The sequence below is a fragment of the Pteropus alecto genome, unplaced genomic scaffold (assembly GCF_000325575.1).
Source record: "Pteropus alecto unplaced genomic scaffold, ASM32557v1 scaffold177, whole genome shotgun sequence".
In the NCBI taxonomy this organism is placed as follows: domain Eukaryota; kingdom Metazoa; phylum Chordata; class Mammalia; order Chiroptera; family Pteropodidae; genus Pteropus; species Pteropus alecto.
Genome location: NW_006442207.1, coordinates 5,688,633 through 5,703,775, shown reverse-complemented (window position 1 = coordinate 5,703,775; position 15,143 = coordinate 5,688,633). Strand labels below are relative to the sequence as shown.

The 15,143-nt window shown below is 44.7% G+C and overlaps 2 protein-coding genes across 2 annotated transcripts in view; one reads left to right on the top strand and one right to left on the bottom strand.

The window, feature by feature from the left end:
* The window catches only part of TECTB (tectorin beta), a 17,145-nt gene extending 13,302 nt beyond the window's left edge, over positions 1-3,843 (top strand). Inside the window, exons 8-10 of the mRNA XM_006920857.1 lie at positions 1,423-1,495; positions 2,539-2,571; positions 3,749-3,843. Coding sequence (XP_006920919.1) covers positions 1,423-1,495; positions 2,539-2,571; positions 3,749-3,798 — 156 coding nt within the window. The 3' untranslated portion in view covers positions 3,799-3,843. The remainder of the gene's footprint in view (positions 1-1,422; positions 1,496-2,538; positions 2,572-3,748) is intronic.
* Positions 3,844-11,047: 7,204 nt separating this feature from the next.
* The window catches only part of LOC102881321 (guanylate cyclase 2G-like), a 28,718-nt gene continuing 24,622 nt past the window's right edge, over positions 11,048-15,143 (bottom strand). Inside the window, 4 exon segments of the mRNA XM_006920944.1 lie at positions 11,048-11,196; positions 12,598-12,772; positions 14,610-14,664; positions 14,666-14,794. Coding sequence (XP_006921006.1) covers positions 11,048-11,196; positions 12,598-12,772; positions 14,610-14,664; positions 14,666-14,794 — 508 coding nt within the window.

Here is a 15,143-nt window from a genome sequence, read left to right as displayed (position 1 = left end):
GAGGGAGGGTGGGGCGGGGCGCTGGTATTTGAGAAGCCGTGTTTTTAGCTGGGAAACCGTAGCCAAGCCAGGATAGGTGTGCGCCGAGGACATTCTGGAGGAAAGGACACGGAGTATGGTGCAGACGTTCTGAGCCCTGCTCACGCTGCCACCAACAAGCTATACAGTCTGGCACATGTCACTTAACCTCTGAAGCCTGGCTTTCTCATCTTTAAAGATAGAGTGGCGAGCACGTAAAATGAAAGCAGTAACAGACATGAAAGTGCTTTTAAAAAGTTAAAAGCGCAAGAGAAAATGAAAAATCTCAGTGGTAGCAACAGGTCCTGGATGGAAGTCAAAAGGTGCGTTATTTTCAGCTCTTGCCTGCCAGTCTCCCCTCCCCACGCCCCCCTCCCCCAAGAAGCTGCTGCAGCTGCAATCAACATGCGCCACAAATGCAAGTGGGAGACAGTTTTCTGCTGCAACCTGGTCCTTCAAGCAGTTGGTGCCAAAGTGTGGTCCATGGCAGCTTCAGAATCACTTGGGCACTTGATGTAAATACTCAGCACGGCCCCCAACCACCTGATTCAGAAGCTCTCTGCTTTCAGGAGTCCTTAGGGTGATTCTGAGGCATGCTTGAGTTTGAGAACCTCTGCCTTAGAGGCCCGAAAGTGTTAAATCCCAAATTGTCACCTCCTCCAGTCTATTTGGACTAGAGATCTCGATGATGAGGGACACGGTGTTTCTGACCAGGGCCCCTGCTCACATCGCCTATAGTAACCAACAGCTACAAGAATATAATCTCTAGTTCTATTGATGCGTTTAGCCAGACAACGGTCACTTATAAGCACAAATAGAGAAAGGGGAGGGAGCAGAGAGACATTTAACAGCTGATGAAAGGATAATTATTGGCAGGGCATTTAAAAAAGAGAAGAAAATGAACCAGATCACATTGCAAGTGTCCACTTCTCAAATCGCTGTGATGAGCGTGACTGAGGTAAAAGCCTTACTTCTGACCCAAAGAAATTGTCAGTCCCTCCCATACCCAATGACCTCATCCAGCACGATTTCTTCCAGCCTGAAGCACTAACAAAGTAAAGCTTTCTTCCTTTTTCTCAAGTTAAAGAAGGGATAAAAAAATGTTTCTTTGGGTTATTTAAAAAATAATAAGGTAACTAATATCTGTTAGCTGGGAATTACTATGGAGATTATAATCTGATTATAATCAGATTACGAAAAAAAATGCCTTGTAAACCATTTTAATCCAGACATCACCTGGAACGTTTTCAACCTTGCTTCTCAATGGCTCCTCCAAGTGCTCCTCTTACTGTTTTTTTTTTTTTTTTTTTTTTTAATCTCTTGTCTTTCTCTCTTTTCTCTCCTGTGTCATTTCTCATCCTCCCTCCTTCCCTCCTCTCCCCTCTGCTTCTCCTGGGTCTTCAGACTTGTGACAAACGGAAGCGCATCCTCCGGGACCAGACAGGGGGCGTCCTGGTGGTGGAGCTCTCTCTCCGTAGTAAGCAACCCTGTTTTCCAAAAGGTTGAGTTCTCTCTGGGCTGCATCCACAGGCACGGCCGGTTGGAGCATTTTTGCCGAATTGCCAAACCAGTTGTGCCTGTAGACACAACCTTCACGTGCAACTCTAGTCTTCTTAACTGGGGCCCGGTAGCTCATGAGAAATCAAGGAGTCGAGGTTAGTTAACTACCCTGAGAAGCTCTACCTGTGGCCTAGATTCCAATGCCCCCAAGGAATTAGGACATGCTGAGCTTCCAGGTAAAGCCTGCCATCAACAATCATGATAGAGACGTGTGCTGGGAACATCCAGTGCAAGTCAACAAAACTTGAACTGGGCTGGGCCCTGGGGTTTCAGAAACAAAGGAGTCCCACGTGGGCTTTTAACATCTAGCAAGGAGAGAGGTGTTAAGTGCTAAGGGAAAGGAAGATGCTGTCAGTGGTGGGGGTAGGGGGTGGGGTGTGCTATGGGAGTATGTGACAAGGAGTTCAACCTAGTTCAGGACGTAGGGAAGAGCTCTGTAGGTCACCAAACTATGGCTAGGGACGGGGTGGCGGTAACCTAGGCTGCCACCAGATTTCGTATCGCCTTTGAGCGAAGAACAATTTTTACCTTTTTATGCAGTTGAAAAAAATCAAAAGAATGATATTTCATGATACATAAAATGATGTGAAATTCAAATGTCAGTGTCTATAAAGAAACTTTATTGGAACTCAGCCACACTCGTTCATCTACGTATTGTTTCCAGCTGGCAGCACCAAGTAGTTGCAATAGAGACCCCATGGCCCGCAAAGCTGAAAATATGTACTATCTGGCCCTTTGCAGGAAGTTTACCAACCCCTGCCTTAGAGAGTTAAGAAAATGGTGTGAGATGAAGCCTTTGTAAACCTTGCTATAAACTTTGTTCCAAAGACAAGGGAGAGCCTGCTGGTTTAATCAGGAGAGAATACAGTCGGGTTTGCATTTGAGAAACATAGCTATGAGACATCTCTTTCCATGATCTTTTCGTAAACCTTCAGCATTCTCTCTCTTTACTCACTACAGGCAGGGGATTCTCGAGTCTCTATAGCTTCTCAGGTAAGGAAACAAGGCACCTCTGGGAAACGTCATGGGGCGACACTTTTAATAGGCAGATATGTGTTTTAAAAGAAGCTCACCTTCTGCCCAAGCAAAGCCGTTAAAAATTGAAAACTACTCTTTAAAGCACACCTGAGTGGGGCAGAGGGCGATGGAGGTAGAGAGCTCTCTCTCCAGCCAGCCCTTGAGCTCTGAAGGGAGGGAGTGAGTGGGGGCAAATTGGATGAAGCAGAACTGCATCCCACAGGTCTTGACAAAGACATCGCCAGGTGGCATCGCTTTGTTCTTGTATTTAGAGAATGTGAATTTCAAGGACCCCGTTCATTCAACAGATATTTGAGCCTCCTCTATGACTCTGCCCCCTCCCCCATTAACTGAGTGACCTTGGGCAATGACCTCACCCTCTCATTCTCCAACTGCCTCTATGAAATTGGGCTAATAACTGCCCCCATCACACATGGCTGTTGTTTGGATTAAATATTACAGCTGAGGATACCAAACAATGCACAGCATATGGCAAACATCCAGTAAGGATCAGCCAGAATTACTATGACTCTGTACCAGGCGTTATTCTGGGTGGTATAGTTATTGCAATGAGAGGCAGGCAAGGTTCCTGACTTTCCTAATACGCGTGAAATGTTGGGGTCTGGGAGGGAAGGACACTATGTAGATGGAAGCCAGGAAACTCTGGCAGGAAAAAACATTTCAGCTAAGACCCAGGATCTCACCTGAATGATAAGAAGGAGGCAACTAGGCAACTGAACAAGGAGATGGGGTGAGACAGTTCCGTTTGTTAATAAACTCACAGATGTGGACTTTGTTCACTCAGAGGAAATCATGTAAACCAACTTTTTTTAAGGCTCCTATCCAATTCCAGATTCTAATTTTTTCAAGGCAGGTCTACAGCTAAAGCCCTACAGTGAGATGTCTCGTCATTGTATTATTGAAGTTCAGATTCCCATCTCTCAGAGGTCCGTATCCTAGGTTTATCTGTTGGGTTCTGATCGAAGTCAGCTACAAAAACCCCAAAAGATGAACAAAACTGACTTCGCATAAAATGTAGAATTTATGAAAAGTTGTTGCTTAACACCCCTGGTTTGACTCTTTTGTTGAGCTGTCCTTGCTCCTCGTAGAACTGTTTCTGAATGTGCTGTCTCCTTTCCTGTCTGGTTCACAGATGTTCTCTACCACCTCATCGTGATGCTGGGGATTTGTGCCGTGCTGTAGGAAGGAGGTAGCCAGGCAGGCGGCTGCAGCTCCTCCATCCACCATCATCTCCTCTGTCAATGACAACTCACATTTATTGTGGCCAAAAAGAACAGACGACCGTATTGTTGGGGAACAGACAATAGAGCTTTGCCAAATATGTGTTCCAATGATTTTTGTGAATTTCAGTGATTGTTTTTCTTTGGTGTCCTACTTCCTCTTTCTACTTCCTGTGGATGCTATGGTCTCTCCTGCGGCTGCTGGAGACTTCTTTCCCCATACTCAAGCCAGGGCTGCAGTGGACTCCTTCAAAAGCTACTATTCTAATTTTAAAAGACTAGCACACCCAACCAAGTGCAGCTGAGCATTTTGAGGAGAATAACCACAAAGTCAGTGCTAAGAAGGCACAGGAATAGCCAACTATGCCGAAAGGGCCTTTGTCATCAACGCTGTGCAATTCTAATCTGAGGACTACAGCTCAGCCACCAGGCAGGGGTTCCAATCTTTCAAATGATGATGTGGGAATCGGAGAGGAATATAACAGTTTTGCTCAAATCTGAGTAATGTACAGGAAAACAATTCCTGAGAGCCCAAACCGCTCACACAATTTATTTGATCATAGGGTTTCTTGAATATGTATAAACATTATATGGGTATAAACTCCTTATTTTGATTGCTGATATATAGTTCTAAAATCAAAAGAAAATTACAGATTAAATAGGAATAAAGCTACAAAAAGAACGGAAGCCACAATGACATTAATTTAACATCATAATGTGGCATTGACTAAATGAAACTGCTATGGCAACATGACTGGGGAGTGACTGCCATGACAGGTCCTCGGAAGCTGGTCGATCCCATCCTACCAGAGGCCTCCCCAACTCTCTCACTACTTTTTCCTATTTGGTCTAAGAAATCTTCATTTGTACGGAATGGTCCGACCTCATTTGGCTTTGACTTCGTTCAAATTCGTATTTGTTTTTATCTCATGAACTTACAATCATGAAAATGGAACCAACAACAACAACAAGGGAAACAATTACAAATATGGCAATGTAATCACTTGGTGCCGCACCCTGACAACACTGCCACCCCAGTGACCCAGAATACATTAATATTTGCAATTTACATGGCCAAGAAAACAAATACTGAATAAACCAATCCCGGCCGAGAACTGGCAGATCTCTGAGAAGGCACCATGGACCCCAGTTTGAGGCTTGAAGCTGGAATGAGACAGGAAAAACCAGAGCTCTAAGGTCTTTTCTTAGTCCTGTACAGGCTTACTGAGTCGGCTTATGATTAGATACACCTCAGTTTGTATCTCTGCATTTTATGTATTTGAGAAGTCTTGAGATTTGTACTTTGATGGCTCTTTTACACCAGAAATGTTCTCGAATCTCTGGAGACATGAAGTGCATGTTTGTTTAACAATAGGCTAGATTAAAATGACCCCATGTGCTGTACACTGGTCTCAAAGCTGGCCTCAAACCAGTTTGGCATCTCTTCTTCCTCTAAATTTAAAATTTGTGTAGTCAGGAAGGACAGAAGACATTTTACTGGTTCTAGTGAAAAACTCTTAAATAGCATACTCATAGCCATGATCGAAATCCTTGGCTGTCAGAATAAAACAGTGTTGTATTAGGTCTGCTCTATTTTATCGCAATGTTTAATGATCTTGTATCTCTCCCTGGTGCTATGGAATAAATAAAATGCCTTAAAATGATTAAACATGACTATCGCTTACAGTGGTAATATCTCATGTTGATTCCTCAACCCTCTCAATGCTTTCAACAGCTAGAGCTTCTTAGACTCACGTGTATACCACACAGACTTTCCACCATTCTACCCTGCATTTACATTTCGAAAATTCTGGTATTGGGTTTCTGATGCAAAGAGATAAAGCCATTTCGTATGATTAACATGGGGGGGTGGTTCTTTTTGGTCACCTCTGTCTCTAAAGCCCTAATGTCTCTCACCAGCAACCAGATGTGTTTTGACTTAAAGTTAACTAACAGTCCCAAGACGTTTGGTCCATCTTCATGTCTCATGACTTCTCTATTGAGGAGTTAAGAGGAAACACTCCCCAAATAGTTCTCTCTCGCAAATTCCCATTAGTGCTAAACATAACAGAGACATTTAGAGAAAGAGGAAAGAATATATTCTTCCTCAGGTATCCTTGGTTGGCACAGAAAAAAAATACTGGATATAGATTTTAGGAAATTGCTCTTAGCAAAATTCTTGGTTATCATCCCTAAAGACTCTTTCAAACCTTGAGTACTATAAAAATATATATGTTTAGATATGAATATATATTTATACACACATATGTACTGAGTACACGTACCACATAAACCTCTATTGATCAATTCATAGATATATAGACATATAGACATACGGACATATAAATATAGGTATAAGTATAGGTAGAGATAGAGATAAATATAGATTTATGTGTTTGTATTCAGCACATACGTATGTATATCTATGCATGTAAATACATATATACATGCATATGTGCACATGTGATATCTGTGTGTGTATGCACATGTATGTATATGTTTTATGTGTATGTATGTGGTTGAATGCCAAATATTTATATTAAAATATTCAATAAAAAGGGCAGAAGTATTAAAGTTTTTATTATATGAACATAACTTCTGTAAGCATGTGGGCCAGGACACACACATGCGCACGCACACGCACACACTCACACGCACTCCATACAGTTACAAAGATGGGATAATAAGAGACAGTTGCCATATCCTACCCCATTCCCACATCTGTGTATCATTTTCTAATGCCCTTTTAATATAACAATATTTGATCACTTAGTTACTTCTACACTTTTGAACATATCTCTATTAGTCTTGAATATATTACATTACTACTATTTATGCCTCCTCTCTCCAACTAAACTGAGAGCTAAAGATCATAGAAAGTTTCATATTCCCTTCTATCCTCCACTGTGGTAACTGGCACAGAGTAAGTGCTCAATAAATATTCCCTGAATTAATGAAATGTTCATGTGGATGGATGGATGGATGGATGGATGGATGGATGGATGGATGGATGGATGGGTACTGGCTCATTTCTCTAAGAGACTTCACAGCAGAGGCTGCCTTATTCCCTTTCATGGTGAAGTAAAGTGTGCGGGACCCAGAAGCCTTGGTGCCGAACAAAGGAAGAAGTTATGAGGCACAAGAAGATACATTTTGTCCCATTCTCTCCATGCTGGGGTAGATGACATTTATATGTCATCTTCATATAAATGCATTCTACCTTCCCTCCTCCGAGCGTCAGTCAAAGCTTTCAGCCCGCGCTGCTGAAGGCCTTTGGAGAGGTGCAGAGACTATCACAATTAAAATAAAATTGTGGTACAGAAAATGGAGTCTGTGCAGGGCTTAGATTTCAGCTGCCTACCTCTGGGCAGATGAAACGTACTGCCGATAGGAACACTTGGGGGCTAGGGGAAACCCTTTGTAAAGTGCTTCCCTTGGCCCCGATTACTGTCTTTCTTCCTGAAGAAAGGCAAAAATTCCGCCAAACCTTTTGTAAAATCTAGTATTCAATGCTCTCGACCCATCAAAAGGTCATTTGTTTCCCTGTACAGAGCTCAAAAATATCTCTACAAAGGCAGCTCAGTGATCAAGCGAAAAAGAAAACCCTCCCAAGTCCTGCTAGGGTTCCCTTCTACAGTCATGGGACATTCAACAGGAAAAGGTCTCAGATATGATCCATCATTCAGATGGCTTTGCCATATTCAGGGGCAGCCACACAGAAGAGAATCTAGATGTGAGGACTTGCAAGGGATAAAAAAAAGTGCTCTAAATGTATTAGTGGTTCAGTAAATCTATTCCAAGAACCACTGAATAAAACAACATGGAAAATATTCTTTGTGTAAAGGGGGAAATGCTCATGGCAGAATGGACGGGCTCATCCTTGTCTGCTGGAAATTACCAAAAAATATTAAGCACGTCATAAATGAACAAAAATTTCTACTTAGAAGTCAAGCCTTGATTACATCATTTGCTCCATGGATGATAGGAAAGCAATTAAACCATAAATTGAGAATGGGACATTATCCATTTGGAAGTTGCAGTGCTCACAGAAGCTCTGGAGCCTGGCCTTCCAGTGACTGTCTGCAGGGGTCCTGTCTGCTCAGAGTGGCCTTGTCCTACTGGATTTCAGTGATCACTCCCTCACACCTTAGGTAAAACTTTAAATCCTAAAAACATCCCTGAGATGCCTTCTGAGGTGGGTTTCTCTCTCCTTGCAGGCTGAGTGGCCGACAAGGAAAATAAGCATGAAAGGTTAGGGAACGGCCACCTTGCAAAGGAAGGTGGTGGACCTGTGGGTGGCCCCAGACTTCCTTCTCCAGCTTTCCGTTCTCCCAGAATGAAATTGGGTTCACTGCCTACTCACAAGCTAATGAGCCAGAAATATCTGGCAGCTCGGGCAAGCTCCCTGGCAGGCCTGGGAGCGACAGCCCAACCCTTGTCCCCCAGAAAACGAGTTCACTATATACGGCTCATCCAATTCCTTAGTTGCTTCAGGCCACAGAACTCTGTGCTAGGATGAGGCGGGCAGCTAGATGGCTCCCCCTACTGGGACACTGACTCAGGACCCTGAAACTACCCAGCCAAATGGTATATGTAATGCTCCCCCACAGACTTTCATGGGATCCCACAAACATCTTTAAAGAAAATGCTCACCTCAGAGGCTCTCTGGGACTTTGGCTTCCTCCTCAGCAAATTCGAGAAGTGGAATAGTGAAGTCTTTTTTGCCTTTCAACCAGAAAGTTGCTTGTTCTCCTTTGCCCCGAGGGAGGCGAAGGAGCTGGCTTTTGAATCACAGAGGAGGGTCTGCCTGTGACATTTAGCCTCTGAGCAGGCAACTGGGGTCTCCTTCGTTTGCTTACTGAAATGTTGTTTGTAGCCAGAACTGTTGCTACGGGGCACGAGCTGCTTCAGAGAGGAAAGGCTTTAGTATACATGAAAGCTTGATGATTTCTTTGGACTTTGCTGATAAGCCTAGATGGACAGTAAATAATGACCTAAAGGGTGAGGGCTGATGGAGGTTAAAGTTGGTTGCCAGGAAATCTTAAGAAATAATAACACTTTTGAGCTCTTACTATGAGTAGGGCCCCAGATGAAGCACCTGGGAGGGCAGTATTATCACCATTCCTGTTTTACAGATGATAAAACCAAGGCACCAAATCAGACAGCTAGTAAGTAGGGGGACAGGATTCAAAGCTAGGTCTACACGGCTGCCTTCTAGAAAAATCTCCCTCTACTTGAAGTCAGTTGATCAATACAGCTACCAGGAGCAGAGTCAGAAACGGGAGAGTTGATGACACACTCTCTTCCCTCTCGCTTCTTTTCCTGGATCCCCACACCCACTGAACACTCAGTGTCACAATCACCACCCACCACCCTCACTGTGACATCGCCAAGATTTTCTTGAGAGTGTCTCAAAGGGAGAACCCTGCCTCCCAGAAAAGACAATGTTTATCAGAAAGATGGAAAGTCATCATGATATGTTTCAGTGACCAGCGGAAGGCCAGGATGGAGGAGAAGGCAGAGGGAAAGGGAAAACATTTAAATGTGTAGAGATGAGGTCCTAGTAGCCCCAAACCGATGGGTTTCTGTCCCCTCTACCTGGGCATTTTAGACTCGGGAGGAGGGGCATAGAGGACAGCAGACATTATGATTCCTGGGCTTGTATTTGCTGTCGCCTCATGTGGGAGACTAGACCGGGGTGTGGGAGCAGAAGCCAGGAGACCGTGTGGCAAAGAGAAAAGAGGCATCTGCGGGGGTGAATCCAGGGGGAGATAAGCTCTTATCGCAGATTCCACATGTGACTGTGTGAGGGGACAGTAGTCCCCTCTGAAGGAACAAGACCCGGCGTCACGAGCACCTCCCCGTGGACCTTAGGGGTCCCCACGCACTGCAGCCAGAGGATTCACTCATCTCGTTCAGTTCCTCCGTACCTCCATCAGAGGCCCAAATGGGGCAGGTGGGTACAGCTGGCCCGGTCTTACCTTGCCTGGAATGGAGCCTCCCTTCTGAGAGACGTGAATGCGGAGAGATGGGAATGCGGAGAGATGGGAATGCGGAGAGCTGGGAATGCGGAGAGCTGGGAATGCGGAGAGATGGGAATGCGGAGAGATGGGAATCCGGAGACACGTGAATGCGGAGAGATGGGAATGCGGAGAGATGGGAATGCGGAGAGCTGCCATAAACCCGTACGGCCTCGTCATCGCCGTGGTTGTCACTCTAATACAGATGTCAGCGGGGGAAGGGCTGCTGTGGAGAGGGAACGCCACACTGCTCAAATTCTCGGGCTGCCAGCACTTCTCGTTAGCAAATCACAGACAATTTCCCCGCTTTGAGGCCCCCTACTTTTAAGACCCACACTTGAGCTGGGATCCTCCCCCCAACCATTCATGCATTGCTGACACTTGGTGGCTGCTACTCAGGCTTTGATATGATCAGTTTAGGATCAGAAAACAGAACTGACTACATGTGCAAGCGGGTACTCACCATGGAGGGAGGTGAGCTGAGCTCCTCAGGCTTCCTGGGGTGGCCCCAGAGCTGGGCCATATACAAAAATGTTGTTTGTAACCAGAACTGCGATTCGAGTCAGTTTGGAGCCGATGTCAGCATTTCCACTTTCAAACTTTATCCTTAAAATCTTTACTTACAAGCTAAAAAGAGAGGTCTTACAACGCAGTAAAATTACGGTAAAGCGAAAAATACGATGTCCCCTGGAGTTCCTGGCCATAGATTCCCTTCTCCAGCACCAAAACAATATGTCAGGGATGGGTAAATTACCACCCACAGGCCAAATCCAGCCCACCACCTGTGTTTGCAAATAAAGTTTTATTGGAACCTAGCCACACCCATCATTTACATATTATAAAAGGCCACTTTCACACACAACAGAGGTTAGGTGGTTGCAACAGAAATTATGACCCCCTAAAGCCTAAAATATTTACTGTCTGGCCCTATATAGAAAAAGTTTGCCGACTCCTGCTCTTTATTTAACTGATCTCATTATACATGTGCCGGACTATTTGGAATGAATAGTCTTGGAAGGAGGCAGTCATGTGTGTCTACACAGCTCCATAGAGAGGACAGGGCCAAGCACCCTCTACAAAGTTGTGATCGGTATTGTCTAAAGTAGATAATGATCTTGTCCTTCAACTGGAAACCAGTGGACGAAATGCAAATGGGTCTTCTAAAAATACCCTCTGGTTAACGATAGTGGACTAGAGGGACAGCGATATTGTGTTTGTAAACTGCCGTAAGTGATACCCACGCAAAGTGCCGCTTTCCATTCTGGATGCCATGTTCACAGTGTCTCTGAACAGACAGTATCTGGGCATGGTGATTCCCACCATGCCGGCCACCACGGGACCTGAAAAGGAAAGAATGGACGGGCAATAACCAGTCTGCAGGTCCCAAGGGATGGACTCCACGATGCACTTCAAGTCGACAAATGCAATTCAATAAGTATGTGTGAAGTGCCCTCTCAGGGCAAAGCTTGGCAATAGATCTTGGGGTTTACGAAGAGGCAAACTGTAGAACCCACAGACTTCCGTTGGAAAGTGACGTCATCGATTGTTATAGACTGAATGTGTGTGTCTCTTCCAAACTCACATGCCGAAGCCCTAATCCTCACTGTGCTGGTATCAGAAGGTGGGGTTTGGGGGAGATAATTAGGTTTAGATGAGGTCATGGGAGTAGGGCCCTTATGCTGGGGTTAGTGTCCTAAGAAGAAGAAGAAGAGACACCAGAGCTCCCTCCCCTCGTCTCCCATGTGAACACAGCCAGATGGTGGAGGTCTGTAAGCCAGGAAGCGGGCCCCACTGATGCACGGTCATGCCGGAACCCCGACATCAGACTTCCCCGTCTCCGGAACTGTGATAGAATAAATGTCTGTTGTTTAAGCCATCCGGTCTACGGTATTTTGTTTATTTTGTTACAACAATCGAGCTGACTAAGAAAGAAATTAATGACAATGTTATTCATGCACTGAAGATGTACAAAAAATCAGAAACAAAACAGGAGCAGCACAAGCATGAAAGTAACTCATTCTGATTAGAGTCGGATTTTATTTTAATTAAGCCGTGGGAGACAGGCAGGAGCAGTTCTGGCTACATAATTTGCAGGGCCCAGTCTAAAATGATAATAAGGGACCCCCTTATTTGAAAATTATTAAGAATTTCAAGACAGTGACAAAAGAGCGTTAAACCAGGTGCAGGTGACTTCTGCACAAGTCACCTGCCCATGAGATTGATAAAAACACAGAACAAATCAAAGGGCATCTGACACAGAGGTGTAGAAGAAAGGCAGTTCAATAGAACTGTCCTGGTTTGGGTCTCTTCCTCATTTGTGGTCCAGCACCTCAGAGTCTTTGTGCGTCCTTGTTGTTACCAAGCAAGCTGGCTAACTAGAAATACGCATGCAGTCTACGGCCATGCCACCCTGAAGAACCCGATCCTGGCTGATCTTGGAAGCTAAGCAGCGTCGGGCCTGGTTAGTACTTGGATGGTTAGTACTAGGAAGACCAGGTGCTGTAGGCTTAAAAAATAAGGGATTGTAAGCTGACAAGGTCCTTGCAATCTGTGAGGTCAACCAAGGGTTGCCTCACCTAAAAAAAAAAAAAGAAAGAAAAGAAATATGCATGCAAAGGTAGTTTGACCTTTTATTTTCTTAAGTTTCAGGGTTCCTAAAAGCCTAGAACCCTGGACTTGAATTTAAAACTACCTGCCACCATACCTGGACCAAAAGGCCACCTGCCATCAGAGTTGTCTACCTGTGTGGAAGCCATTCCGAAGCTTGAGCTTCTCCTCAGGCATGTGCCCAGTCTGGAAGTGGACGGCGGCACTGAGGAAATGCAAGGACATCGTGGCAATCTCGTCCACATGCTTGGTTCCACTGTGGATGGGAAGTCCGCTGGCTACCATGTATGCATCCCCAATGGTTTCGACCTGAAAATAAAGTAACAGAGTGGCCTTGTGCCCTCCATGAGGGTGGGGGTGGGGTCAGAGACCAAGGCCCCTCATCACTGACACCTGCTTTGAGGCCCCATACTTTGAAGCGTCACCACCCTGACCTCCACTCCATCCAAGTTCCAGCATCCCCTCAAGTTTGGTCTTGTCCTGGTTCTTCCACAAAGCCTCCCTTCCCTGAGCCCTCCTCTCCACGGTCACTGCTTCCTCCTCTGGATTCTGATAGTGGTAGTAACCCTATTTTGACAACCGAAGCTCAAAACCAGTTAGACATGCAGCAGGGTAATGATGGGGTAAATCCTGAAGGATCATATGGAGCCATTACTGAAATGTCTTCGTTCCACACAAAGGCTCTTATATTCTTTTATATATATACATTATACAAAATATATACATTATGCACACGTGTAAATGTACATATCCACTCTATCTGCCCTGCCCTCTTCTCTCCTGATCCTCCTAAAAAAATTAGGTTTCAGATCCCTCGTTCACAACCGAGAATAAAAGACAAGCATAAGCTTAAACTTACAGTCCTTTCCAGATACATTCATGTTTTAGCAGAATCCAGAGATGATGTGATAAAGGCAGAATGACTGCTTTAGCCAAGCAGTAAGAATACCTTTGTCTCCTGGTGACCTTGCCATTACACGGCATCAACAAGTACGCAAGTAGGCAGAATGACTGCTTTAGCCAAGCAGTAAGAATATCTTTGTCTCCTGGTGACCCTGCGTCAACAAGTACGCAAGCCTAACTTCCTCTAGCCCACCTTTCCCCATTACCAGCGTATCCTTCAGAAATACCAACTGATTCTTTTAAGCATTAGCCCATATAAAACATAACTGAGAAGTTAGCACTAAGAGGAAATCCCACAAGAGGCCCTCCTGAGCCAAGCAACTTCCATTTTTGTTGGGTACCTGTGACCTGCTCTTGAAAATTATCCACACCATCCCTTCTTCACCCTCGAACAGAGGCCACATATTTGGGGAATGTTGGGGGATAACCATTGAGGACATGTCACTGAGGGACATGGCCACACTGTCCCCCCACATCTTGCTGGCCCCAGGGCCACAGGCTGAGCCCTGGAATCATAGGCAGAGCCAGGGCACTGTGGCTGCCCACCAGACATACCAGACATGCATGAACACGGACAACCTAAAGTCAGGATCCAGCGCCATCTGAAAAGCCAGCAAACACATCAAGTGAAGTGGCCGTCATCACCACCACCTAAATGAAGCCATTTTATCAGTTTTTGCTATCCCCCACCCTCCTGTAACCTCAGCCATTTTTACTCCAGGTGACCCTGTTGATACATCCCCAGAGTAACGCTGGACAGGTAGAGGTTTCACCTTTAGCCAGGGGTCTAACAGTCTAAACCTGGGTGGTAGCTTTCCCCGAATCACTAAAGATCACGGTAACAGAGGTGAGACTCACACAAGATCCAAAGAAAAGAGCAAATATGAGATTCTCCGAATCTGAAGGAAATATTCAGGAGGCGACTAGGGGCATTACTAGTCAGTAGAAGGTCAATGCTTCTTTTAGAAATGCATTTACTACGCGATAAAATAAGGTAGGAAAGAGAGGGAACAACTGATATTTCTTGACAAGTACATACATCTGTGATTGATCAAGACCTTTTCCAAGAAAACAAACAGGAATAAAATATTGAGTTTCTGCCATAATTTGAGATAGACTGCCAGCCTGAAATAGAGCCTTCGTCCTGGATGATGTCTAGCAGCAAGTTCATCCTTACTCATGCCCAGGACACATACAACAAGAAGCACATGTTCCCTTACAGCCCAGGAGCCAAGCATCTCACCTTATACACATCATATGTTTTAATGATGTGATCGAATAAACTGTACAGGTCATTTTACGACTTGCAAGGGGGAGCCGAGAGAACAGAGTTTTGTGAATCCAACAATGTCAGAGAAAAAGATGGTCACAGACTCAAAATATTCTGGTTCCACAGACCTTCCAGCTATGAGCTGTTCTCCAATGAAGCTGAAACCAGAGAAAAGGGTTGTTTTTGAAAAGTATCATATTCATCTTTTCTCCTACAGACTCCTACAAAGTCACCTGGTAGATCCTTTTGCTTTACTGGGTTAGGTTATTGGTAAACAAAATCCATCATCTGGAGGGATTTGTTTGACACTCATTCTTCCACCTGCATTTTCTCTAAAGAGAAATTTTAATTGGTGGATATAAACTGGGGTGGGGAAACCACCAGGTCACATAAATGCCTTTACAAAAATATTTTTTTTCCTGATGCTATTTCATTTTCCTCTGTTGGTTATAGAGTTTGATTATAAAGACTCGGCCTGCAGATGTAGAAGCAAATGTAAGCGTTCAC